At 40.2% G+C, this 11,967-nt stretch overlaps 2 protein-coding genes across 2 annotated transcripts in view; both read left to right on the top strand.

Annotated features, from left to right (window-relative positions):
- The first annotated feature begins 1,110 nt into the window (after positions 1-1,110).
- Positions 1,111-3,154, top strand: LOC118419622. Its single transcript, XM_035826134.1, has 3 exons — positions 1,111-1,133; positions 2,732-2,834; positions 2,936-3,154. The coding sequence occupies exons 1-3, from the start codon at positions 1,111-1,113 to the stop codon at positions 3,113-3,115; spliced, it is 306 nt and encodes a 101-aa protein (XP_035682027.1). The 3' UTR covers positions 3,116-3,154.
- A 3,073-nt stretch (positions 3,155-6,227) lies between these two features.
- LOC118416177 (out at first protein-like) overlaps positions 6,228-11,967 on the top strand; it is a 33,536-nt gene continuing 27,796 nt past the window's right edge. Inside the window, exon 1 of the mRNA XM_035821260.1 lies at positions 6,228-6,586. Within this exon, the coding sequence (XP_035677153.1) occupies positions 6,368-6,586 (219 nt within the window). The 5' untranslated portion in view covers positions 6,228-6,367. The remainder of the gene's footprint in view (positions 6,587-11,967) is intronic.

The raw sequence follows: 11,967 nt of genomic DNA, 5'->3' as shown, positions 1-11,967 counted from the left end.
TGAAACATTTCGTGGAGACAACAATAACTAAATACTTGAACGAATACATGAATGAGCAAAACATGTATATTTTTTATATACATTGTGCTTTTATGCTCCCACAAGCTAAGTGAAGGTCAGGATGACAAAGTAGTCCTACAGTTCCTAGTAGTGATGTAATAATGTGCTATCTTACTACATCTACAATGACATGTATACTAGTATGCTGTACAGGTTGAATTTCTTTTCGATTCTTAAGACAGCTGTAAATATAAGGGCAAATTGAGCTTACAATACATGGTTTATCTGATTGCTGAATGTAAATTTTCCTGTGTTAAATATCGAAAACTTGGGAACTCATTGTTCCATAATCAACGATAAAATGTTCTATCAGGTTCAAGTTACTATATTCAAAAACTATTTTTCCTGCAACAAGGCATTTAATTGTGTGAACTCATGCGGATATGGTGGCTGCTTTGTGATAAATGTTTGCTATTCTCAGATGTTGCTGAGGTCTACTATAGTAAGAAGTATCGAGTAATCTGTGTTCGTTATCTGTTGTTGTCACGCATTTTGGTTATGAAAGATTGGATGTATCGTTAGATAGATGAGATATATTGAGATGAATTTAAAATACAATGTACATATTTTCTTGTATCTAAAAAGTTGATCGACATACCACAAATGCCATTGCTGTACGTCTGTGATACTCCTGTCCCCTGGAAAACAGCTTATGATTCTATGCTCTTTAGCAATATTGACCCTGTATCTACTTAGTAGACTTTTCAAACACCAAATTTTCCAAAGGTTTTCTCCCACAAGAAATAGGCTATCATACATTTGTGTTGACATCCCTCTGCCGCCTGTAGGAAGAAAATGTGCACATTGGATTGTCACCAAGCTTCAGTAATTGATTTCTTGGATATAGTGAAAAGCTGGTTTCTTGATAAATACAGGACAAATCTTGCATGTACATGCCTTTGATATTGACTTTGGCAACGTTACCCGTGATGCACCGGTCTCTCTCTCTTTAAAAGTAGAGAATCTAGACGAGTGATTTTTAAGTGATTTATTAAATGTGTTCCTTTATTTGAAATGGCCGAAACTCTTATTGCTACTAGAAGAGGGAAGATGGAGAATCATATGAGAAAATGGTGCATATTATGCAATGTTACACACTGATTTGTCATATTTTGTTTGACGTGTGTGCTAGTATTTGCTTTATGCATGGTTTTGATTTGCCCTTTATTTGATGGTTCGCATTGCTGTGTCGTGCTAAATTATATTTATGTGAATAAAATTTATGGAAAATCATGGCGATCTGTCAACCACTTCTTGAGTTGTTCTCTTTCAATTTCAAAATGAAAATAAACAAGCCCCTGCAGTTTCATAAAGCCGCTAGGGGGCCCAACGTAAACCATGTATTCTCTGCCCCAAGAGCTACATGTATCTACCACTCAAAAATCACGACATTATCATGTCCAGAACTCAAGATCAAAATTGGAAATTCCGCTGGAGCACCGTAGAAAAATGCTAGGAGGCCAAAATCTAATCATTTTGAGGTTTCATCAACATACACACATACATGCAAACGCTACTGGAACATAGGCTTCTTGATAAAGTTAATTATCCTTTACCCCAGCAACATTTACACCTTCATCTAAAACAGGAGCCACGACAAGCACCTGTTCATTCTATATAGAACGTTCCTGTGTCCAAAATAACTTGCCTCATATCCATTAAACTATCCCAACCAAAAACATAAGAAAAAACGGATATTAAGCCAACCAAAACATAAGAAAAAACGGATATTAAGCCAACCAAAACATAAGAAACAACGGATATTAAGCCAACCAAAACATAAGAAAAAACGGATATTAAGCCAATATTCGTACCACTTCTTCCCCAGCCCAACAGCTATCTAATTCCTCAATTTCCAATCGCAACAATTTCACATTAAAAATCAGCTAATATCAACCTAACTGATCATACAAATCCAATCTACCTCCTAGCAATTGAGACCGTATTTTTCCAGAACAAGACATATCGACAACGGAGAGCAATGGTCCCAGAATAGTCCCTTGCGGAACTCCCGATGCTACTTTACCTGGAGCTGAGGCCTTCCCTTCTACCACTACCATTTGCTCTCTATTCGTCAAGAAAGCCTTTAACCAGTTTAAAGTAGTACCTTGACTTCCATAGTACTCCAGTTTTGATATGAGTCTGCTATGTGGGACTTTGTCGAAGGCTTTAGTGAAATCAAGTATTGCAAAATTACTGCATTGTAATAAATGTTTTAGAACCAACGCTAGAATGCTGATTAACTAACTGTACAGAAACTTTCGCGAGGGTTCAATTTTCGCGGTGTTCGCGGTGACCGCTTCACCGCGAACTTAAAACCACAGCGAATATTTTCCATGGCGGTAAGAGACTGCAATGCATGGTGCTACCGCGAAATTAAAACCACCGCGATAATTCCTTTTTCCTGATACCGCGAAATTACATCCTCGCGAACTTAAATGCATTTACAGTAGTTAGCGTCATTTGCAAACTTTTAGTTGGCTATTTATCAATTTTAGATACATCGAACCTATTGCCATAAGGATAATGGTAGGGAAAGATTATATCATATATTATTGGCTTTTTAGCTTCCTTGTGCACCCTAATTCGAATCAAGTTTAAATCACCTGGTAACAAATATATTTATTTTCCTTTTATTGAGCTATATCTGATGGGATATCCTTTGCATAAGGAAACCAATCAATGGTGTCAGTGATGATGACGTCAAGGGTCCGGAGCTGCCTGAACCACATCGTGCCACCGGAAGGGAGAGAGATGGGGCCGCCCCGGGAAAGGTACGAGACGTTTCAATGTTGTCCATCGTCAATATGTATTAGAGTGACCTTATAGTCAGGACGTTGACACTAATCAAGATAAAAACATGACAAATTCGAAGGTACACCGTGCTTGGGGAGATGACAACACTTCGGTCAGTAAAGCTGCCGCCTTGTTCAACTGGACGTGGAGCCCAACTCGCAGTGCCGAGACTCGCAACCGTCCCAAAGACCCACAGGACGGGGCTGTCACTGAGATGATGCCGCTGCCGGGGATGCCTCTGAAGACGACTGACCTCTGAACCTGAGAAACGACATTTTAGCCCACTTACATTGTAACTTGACATTTGCTTCAGCCCAGAGTGAAGCTGTAGGAAGTTTGCAATAAGTTGTGTGTGTCTTTTCAGGTGAATTCCTCAAAGTAGTCAATTCCGTTTTAAAGTTGTAAAGTATGTGCGATTAAAACGTTACATGACTAAATTGCAAAAAGAAATTGATCAAAGGCCCATTATCTTGTGTTGTTAAATATCCCTAGAATGCTTTAAGAAGACTAGCATGTCCATTTCTATTGTTCTATTATTGTATGTATTGATCATTATCTTTACAGGACACTGACTTGAGTTCATATTTGAATTTCGCGAACGTATTGATTTTGGTCTGGTCTTAATACATTGTCACATGTGACCCAATGGACCCCTCCATGGAGGCCCTTGTCCCCCTTTGTCAACAAAAAATTACAATAGAAGTATTATCGCCATAGCGATGATTACCCATTACAGGCTCAAATGAGGTGACCATAAGACAAACTAAGCCTAGGAGAGATCGGACTGAATGTTTACATTTGTTATTTAGCACCATGTTGTTGCAGCATGTTTTTCACCATCTCGCATTTTTGGGTGTCCTAAGGAAGCTATTTAAGTCAGTCTGGCCCAATCAAAGCAACAGTATTCTCAACTTAGATTTCTGTCCCACCACACATTGTAGGACATAGTACCATGTTAGCCTAAATTAAGTACATAGAATAGAAAAGTACCAAATTTGTCAGATTAAGACAGAAAACTACTCAAACAATATAAGAAGATCTTAGCATTTCGACAAAGAGCGTCATGATCTTGATTTGAACCTAAATATATTCTTTATGACTTGAAAAACTGTAGGAATATTTTAAGGATGACAGTTTTAAAACATTCTGTGTTATTCTAAAAAAATCACCGTGCTTTGAATACAATTCAATTGGATGAAAATAGACTATGCACAAGTCCCGAGAAACAGTGGCGTCTTTGGAACGTAAACTAAAAAAAAACAAACATTAAAAAACGTGGGGCAAATAGCTTGGACATTTAACTGTCGCTCATGCAAGGTTATTAAAACCGAGGTGATTATTTCTGGTTATGACGTCACTGCACTGTAAAAGTGACGATATACATGATTTGTGTTATCATTAGCATTGTTGTATAGGGCAAAGTTTGGCTGTACTTGTCTTCGTTGTCTTAAAAATATTGCATCAGTCGCTTTGGGGCGGTTAGACCTAAAACTAGATGCGAAAGCACTTTAAAAACCCGAAATATTTAAGGTCATTACGTCATTTTGCATACCTAAAGCAATTACCTAAAAGCTCATCAAAATAAGTTAAAACAGGAGATAGGGTTTCAAAAACTTGAAGGCTTCCAATTTGCAAAGAAGCATCACCTCTCATGTCTCTAAAGCGTCACCTAGCCATGGTAAATTGAATTGCAATCGTTCAAAGTGATGTCATATTTTCCCTTTTCGTCAATATCTACAATATCAGGGAAAACTGAAACCATCACAACATGCTAAAAATTCATAAATCTAAAACCTCATCAGTAGACAAAAATTGCCGTAATGAAGTCTGCTTTGGGGGCAAATAAAATCTTACGACGATAGCGAAATTTTGAACATGTTCAAAATCCATTTCAGTCCTATTTTCGTCATAGGAGGCTCCCCGATTTACTATGATTTACCTGCGATTGACGCAAATACGCTCTAATGACCTCATCGTACGATGCACTACGATCCTTGTGACCACGGCTTCATATATTTAAACCATTGCTTCCGATTCTTCCACGACTTACGACGTACTGCGCTTATGCCGCGCATAAAACCTCCATCGCAGTCAATCGTACGATTCTTGTGACCGGGGCTTTAATCACAGCTAAAAACCTGCGCAACGTGAAATTATTCTTACGTTCAAGTATTTACGGAAACTTCAAAGATTTTGCTTTCGTCTTTCCCTGGTGTTTTCATGCACCCACCAAGGGTGATTGGGCTGCTTACATCACGAGTTGGTATTTCCTGATTTTACACCATATAGAGCTAATGTAACAATCACTCTAGGTTGGGGACGAGACACACAGCGCCTTTTTGATACAGCCGCTCTTCATGTTTATGCCACCTTTCCACTATCGCGCGATCGTGCAGCGCTCTAATACCCCCCTCACATTAGGCGCGATTCGATCGGAAGACTAGTTTACGAGCTCTAAATGACATTTTCGTGAGTAAGACGTCCGGTGTTCTCACGATCATCTTGCGATTTTTAGGGATCGCCGGCAATTTTCAGGAGTCTTACGACGGTCGCGGTGCAGCGAAACATGTTCTTAACACAAGCGACAAGTCGCAGGAGATCTCCGAGATCGCAGAGCTCGTTACCGTGTCGCAGATCGTGCGTGCAAATCGTGCGTACCTCGCAAGGGTATCGGTCAATAGTCTTGCGTCAATCCAACGATTGAAGACCGATAGGCGAGCACAGACATAGTTATTAATCATCGAACGCAAATCGGATGGCGAACGCCCGTTAGTCGGGCGACATTTGGGCGACGTTCACCCGACTTCCTACTGTTTACAAATATTGAATTTCTGGGAATGTGAGGGTAATTCTAACGCTGTGGCCCCTGTGGCAGTATGTAGGCTGGCTTTGTGACACACTTTCCTTTCTTGTGTCATTTCTATTATGCCCGCGCATTCCATTCATTGGTTAAAAAGATTCCGACAACAAAATAAGCAACATTTATTGATCTCTTGCCTTTTTTGAGGAACGTTTTGTGTTCCCTTGTCCGCGCGCAAGAGGTCATGGGAGGTTCATTATCATAGATTTATTCACCGTCGATCGCAAGAGGCTCGCTTATATGTGAGGGGAAGAGATTTTGGGCAAAAAATACGCAAGACCATCTTAAGATCTTAAAATCAGCCGACCTTCCTGCGATCGCGAAGTACGTCCGAAGATCGTATATAATGTGAGGCGGGTATTACACAGACTACAATATTCAGTGTCAGACGTTGTCTATCTGTCTTTATGATTCTTCGTCGCTGTATGGCGCTGTTGCAACAGCTTGTCCAGAGAGAGTCCGGAGCCTGGCGGAACGCCCCCGAAACCTCGCGAGACTTGGAGGCAGTTCGCGAGAAGGTCACGAGAGTTGCGAGTGGGTTGAGTCAACAAGCGCAGGAGTAACGTTAGAGGCACCGACTCACTAGTGCAGTTTTGTTTGTCGCGATGAGAGGATGTAGCGGCCGGATACGCGTCTCTGTGGTCCCGAACTATGGTTAGCCCTTCTTCTCCTGGCTGTGTGCTGCTGGTGGTGCTGCTGCTGTGGGTGAGCGCAGGAGGAGGGACCGCCCAGCTGGTGGTCAACGTACGGAACCGTGGCGGGGATGTGACCCAGGAGAGTATCATGGCTGATACGGACCAGGATATCATCACACTGGAGTTTCAGAAGTCCGATGGCACGCTGGTCACTATGGTCATCGACTTTAAATCGGTAAGCCCTTCCTTGACATACCCTTCTAGTAAATAATACCACATCGTCTTCAGACTAAAACATATGTCAGACCGTTCGTTCAATGCCCACGTTTCCCGCAAGATTTTGTTTTTGTCCCGGCCACACGTATCAAAATCAGAAGTACGATGGCACACTGGTCACTATGGTCATCGACTTTAAATCGGTAAGCCACTTCCCTTCCTTACCATACCCTTATAGTGAATAATACCACATCGTCTTCAGGCTAAAACAATTGTCAGGTCGGTCGTTCAAAATGCCCACGTTTCGCAAGATTTTGTTTTTGTCCCAATCCCGTGCGGTACTTGTGACTTCCTCTCACATACTCGACATCGCTGGCCTGCAAAAGTCAGATCCAATTTGAGATTTCTTTACCAGGAAAGGGTTCTGTGGAAGGAAAGATAAACATCTGTAACAGTTCCGGCATATGCGCGACCCACAGATCAACTTTTACCAGATCGAACAGAGAGTCCTGATTTTTATAGCAGACGAAAACACGTTTCCGGAACATAAGGAAACTGGCAGCAGTTGTAGATAGGAGGGCGCCAAGTTTCTCTCCAAGCAGAGGTTCGACTCCGTTTTTGACGTGTTTTTAGGCATTTTTATTGGGCTTTCCGCTTTGTGTGCCGTTTTATATGTCCTGCTAGCTGGTGGACACGATTTAAACGGTGTCGCAAAAACACGTGAAAAACAGCCAGAGTGAAATTTTCACTGAAAACCTCTGCTTGGAGAAATTATACACCAAGTTGTTTGGACTGGTGACAGTACCACACACATGCAGTGGTTCACACAGGGCTTACCCAAGACAACAGAAGCATATGGAACAAGCCATCAGTGATGGCAGACTTCAGCCCTTACCCTTGCTTATTTACGAATGTTCCAGTTGCACAGATAACACGTACCGTAGTATCACTGGGGATGTTTGGTGAATACTGCGATGTGTATACAGTACAATACTGTGTTGGGAATTGTACACAGATACACAGACTGTCACACATAGACATACAGACACAAAGACACAGACAAGGCCACACACTTAAATACACAGATAGACACACAGACAGACACTTACACAGACAAGATACAGGCAGACACTCAGACAAACATACAGACACACACACAGACACAAAGACACAAAGACACAGACAAGGCCACACACACAAATACACAGGTAGACACACAGACAGACACTTACACAGACAAGATACAGGCAGACACTCAGACAAACATACAGACACACACACAGACACACATACAGGTAGACACACAGGAAGGCAGACACAAAGATTCACACTGAGAGAGACACACAGACAAACATACAGACACACACAGAGACACACATACAGGTAGACACACAAGAAGACAGACACAAAGATTCACACTGAGAGAGACAGACAGACACACACACACACAGCGACAGGCGCTAAACAAAACATACTAGGCCCTTTTGGACGAAACATGACAGCAGCGCAGAATATTTCCCTACACTTTGTCATCTCGCTTCATTTGTACACAGTCATGTACTTACCAGTACGGTATCCGTTATCCGAAATGCACATAGCGACACAGGCTAACCATGAATGGTCCAACAGGACATGATCGCCATTCCAATCACAGACACCACAAATGCCCTGTGCTGTAGGCCTTGATTGAACCCAGTTGCGTCCACTTCATGCGGTCAGCCAAAGCACAGACAAGGCTACAGTTGTAATCTCCAAGCAGATGTTTTGAAAGCACAGACAAGGCTACAGTTGTAGAAAGCACAGACAAGGCTACAGTTGTAGAAAGCACAGACAAGGCTACAGTTGTAGAAAGCACAGACAAGGCTACAGTTGTAATCTCCAACTCCAAGCAGATCTTTTGGTGCAATGACTGAATGAGATAGTGTGAGATAGTGTCAAGTAGACTGGACCCATTCCTCAAGCTACCAACATCTTTTGAGATACATGTACTGTATGAGTGTCATGGGCTGGCAGAAGGAGTGTAGCTGGCCTAGGACTAGGAGATAGCATTTTCGAAACTCCTTCGGCCAGCTTATGATACTATCTCATCCCATCGTAGGATCTGCTTGGGGATTATACAGTTGGACTGTTTGCCAGGTCGACTGTTTGCCAGGTGACATCCCATACACGTGGACAGGATACTCAATTTTCTCATACTGGTTTATCTTGTATATCCATACATTGTGGTTCACTAGATACAGCAATGTTTGCACAAGATATTGGTTCATAGAACTTGGAATTTTTTACATTTCATCACACGTTTGTCATGTCATGAAAAAATATATAGATTTTATCATACATAATACATTCGTCATGTCACAAAGAAAGATATACATTTATCACACGTTGTTCATGTCAAAATGAAAGATATACATTTTATCACACATTTGTCATGTTACGAAGAAAAATATACATTTTATCACAAATTTGTCATGTCACAAAGAAAGATATACATTTTATCACACATTTGTCATGTCATAAAGAAAGATATACGTTTATCACACATTTGTCATGTTGCGAAGAAAGATATACATTTTATCACACATTGGTCATGTCACGAAGGAAGATATACATTTTATCACACGTTTGTCATATTGTGGAGAAAGATATATATTTTATCACACATTTATAACGTCACAAAGAAAGATATACATTTTATCACACATTTGTCATGTCACAAAGAAAGATATACATTTTATCACACATTTACCATGTTGCAAACAAAAATTTACATTTTATCACACATCATATATTTCAAACGAAGACACACATTTTATCACACATTTGTCATGTTAGGAACAAAGAGCGTTATTGACCTGCTAGACAATACAAGAGGTCCATGATGACATATGGTTGTGACAGCTCTATTATTCAGCCCATACAGTTCACAGAAACCACAAGTGATTTATATAGCTGTCATGGTGGTTGTTGTCCCATTATCACCTGCTGTCAATCAGTTTGTTCAGTCAGGGATAACAATTACTGTAAATGCATTTAAGTTTGCGGGGATTTAATTTCGCGGTAGCTGGAAAAGGGACTTTTTGCGGTGGTTTTAAGTTCGCGGTAGCACCATGCACTGTACTCTCTTACTGCCATGGAAAAATGTTCATTTTGGTTTTTAATTTTGCATTGAAGCGGCCACCGCGAAAACCGCAAACATTAAACCACGGCGAAAGTTTCTGCATTTACAGTACTAGCAGGGTTGTATCCAGGACCCATCCTTCCCACGAGGGACAGAAATTAATTATTTTACCACATCTGCCCAAACAAAAAATTTATAATCTATACTAGCCAAAGAAGTTCTTTGTTATCGGCTGTCGCAAATATTATAGTAGACCTAAAGCACCTCAACGACACTACTTTATGTACTTTACTGTTATCAGTATCAACATCTCTCTCACATAAACAGAACTGTAACATTTTTGATCTTGTCATTACCTATAACCATTGTACAGGCAGGTTCTCCTAATTGATTCAGCACCAACTTGTCTTGTTTAAATTTATTTTTCTGTTATCCATTTTGTACTTATGTATGTAATGTCGTTTACTATTCTTGTTTTATGCGTATGCTTCTTGAGTAGAAGGCTTAATATAAGCAATTTGTGCTTTCCGCCTCATACTCGCAAAATATATGTGAATAAATAAATAAACAAAAAATTTCATGACTTTATGACCTGAAACTGATGAAAAGTTATTTTTACCTCAGACCTGTCTCCAAGACCCGTTCCGCTGTGGCGGGACAGAAATTTGCTTGTTGGAACGGACGCAAATTTGCCCCAAGAATCTGAACTTCATGAAATAAGACTGTTGAAAATCTATTTCTATAAGCTAAGAAGAAAAAGCTCCTTGCTTGGAATGACATGTTTAACAAGCATGGGCTCTCCAACAAGAGTGGGATGGAAAAAAAATGCTGGAGATATTTGTAGCCTTAATAATTCTTTCTCAAATTTCAACCTTTTATTTTAAATTTTATGTATGTGTAAAGTAAAAATTTGAAAAATGTGCCTGGAATTGGAAAAATTGACAGAGCAAGATTTTTGTAGTTTAGAGTAGAATGCAATAATATGCTACTAGATCCCAGTTCATGTCCTCTTTTAAAACTTTTATTAAAGTTTGAAATTGCAAAAAGTTTCTAAATCCCTGGGAATCAACTAATTTGTGTATTCAACACCCAGATTTTTTCCCTTACACCTGAATCCCTAGGTTGGGTGCATTTCTTCACCTTTTCCCAAATTTGAATTTTGAACCCAACTCTAGGTCACAAGGATCTCAACAAAATAATGACTGAACAAATGTAGTTGCCAGAAGTGCATAGTTGCCAGTTGGGAACACTTGTTATACTATTTATAGACTAGAATTGCGCTGTAGTCAATTGGTTTGCTCATTCCTGTCAAGCGCTTCAGATAAAAGCAGGAGATAGTAGGCATGGGTACACCAGAGTAGAAACCACAACCAGGGAGAGAGTGCCGACCTCTGACATTTGAGTGGTGGAAAGGTCCCAGTGACACCAGGCTCTTGCTAGTAATATTGCAGACAGACAAAAGCTTACCTACGTCACGACATGTCATTCGACTGAGAATGGTGGTATGACCCTACGAAGACAAGTTCAGAGACTTTCAGTGAATCTCACTGAAGTAGATTCAGGGTTCTCCCCAGAATTTTTTTGTATAGTGGAGGGGATGGCAAAAATAACCCGAACCAACGCGCTTCGCCTTCATGAAAATGGGTTCATTTTGCATGACAGTGGGTGTCAAATACTACAAGTATAATATATTACATTGATTCCTTTGTTGTGAAGTAGTAAAACGGCTTTTGTTTTGATCATCGCCCATTCACAAGTTTTTGCAGACAATGCCCACTAGAAAAGTGATGCCACTTGGCACAAAAATCTGTGAATTTTCATTAATTTTAGCAAAACTAACAAAGAAAATAGGGAAGAAACACACTTAATTTCAAAAGGAGTATACTATAGTGGAGCAGGGCTAGGAGTATAGTAGAGGGCCTCTGTTATTCCATCCTCTGGTCTGAAAATGGCTTGCATTTTCTTGCACTCTATTTTGTGATGCTTCTCACAAGAGAGATTGCATTATTTCACATGCAACATTCAGTGTAGACAATGTCAAATTTTGTCACCATTCTTTACTTCATCATGTTATAGCTCTTTCCTATATGTAGAATAGTGTATGTAAATATTATACTGGTTAAGCAGCCAGGTTGTCATACAGTACTGTACCTACTGCTATTGTCATGCAATAAAGTTTGATTTGAATTTGTTTACCAGTTGATAAAGCAATTATCCCCTGCAGTTCCTAACACCTGGGTCTTACTGAATCACCATTTCTGTTGCTAGCCTCACCTTCA

Source organism: Branchiostoma floridae, chromosome 1 (genome assembly GCF_000003815.2).
Source record: "Branchiostoma floridae strain S238N-H82 chromosome 1, Bfl_VNyyK, whole genome shotgun sequence".
Lineage (NCBI taxonomy): Eukaryota > Metazoa > Chordata > Leptocardii > Amphioxiformes > Branchiostomatidae > Branchiostoma > Branchiostoma floridae.
This window is presented reverse-complemented; position numbering and strand designations above follow the sequence as displayed.